Source organism: Crocuta crocuta, unplaced genomic scaffold (assembly GCF_008692635.1).
Source record: "Crocuta crocuta isolate KB4526 unplaced genomic scaffold, BGI_CrCroc_1.0 scaffold657, whole genome shotgun sequence".
NCBI classification, from domain to species: Eukaryota; Metazoa; Chordata; class Mammalia; order Carnivora; family Hyaenidae; genus Crocuta; species Crocuta crocuta.
This window is the reverse complement of record NW_027529583.1, coordinates 1,687,272-1,687,980: the sequence shown is the minus strand read 5'-3', so window position 1 is coordinate 1,687,980 and position 709 is coordinate 1,687,272. Positions and strand designations below refer to the sequence as shown.

General features: G+C 36.2%; 1 protein-coding gene across 1 annotated transcript in view; it reads right to left on the bottom strand.

The window, feature by feature from the left end:
* Window positions 1-369, bottom strand: part of AP1S2 (adaptor related protein complex 1 subunit sigma 2) — a 25,450-nt gene extending 25,081 nt beyond the window's left edge. Inside the window, exon 1 of the mRNA XM_077761707.1 lies at window positions 184-369. Within this exon, the coding sequence (XP_077617833.1) occupies window positions 184-369 (186 nt within the window). The remainder of the gene's footprint in view (window positions 1-183) is intronic.
* Window positions 370-709: the final 340 nt, after the last annotated feature.

The following is a 709-nucleotide window of genomic DNA, read 5'->3' as shown; positions in this document are numbered from 1 at the left end:
TTTAAGCCTTTAATTACATAATTAGTTTTGAATCTACTTTCCTGATTTTATCTTTTTGCCTGGGCAATCAATCAAAATGGCAGTTATTTTAAAAATACAAAGCTTTAACTTAAACCTTTTTTATCTAAATCATTATTAATCATTATTTATAAATGTCATCTCTCAAAAGTCTGGGATTACCACTTTATAAATGACCAAACATNTCTTCAGATCTCGCCACTCAAGAAAGCTGCACATTTTCGGTTTCCGTGCTAAAACGGTTTGAACAAGTTCTCTTGTGATCTTTTTCTTTTCTTTGTCTGATAGTGGGACATACCATTTCTGCAGTCGAAGCTTTCCCTGACGACTAAAAAGCAACATAAACTGCATCTGTTAAAATAAATAGAACCAAGATTAAATGCAACACTTTGATTCAGTAGAGATTAAGATGACATGTTTCACAGAGAAGCTTTGGGGGCAGGGCCTTTAACTGACAAATGATTAGCAGCCGGCAGTATTTCTATGCCAGTTAAAATAGCAGGAAATTCTTGTAGGAAGATCTTCCCACCAGATGCAAATATCCCCACCCCATCCTNTTAAGTTTGGAGAATAGCTGGGGGGGGGAGGGGGAAAAGAGCAGGTAAAAAGCCGGAGTGAAAATTTTGAGGAAAAGAAAGATACTTCTTGCAATTTAAGAAACTACTGTCTACCAGGGCTATACATTTCACAT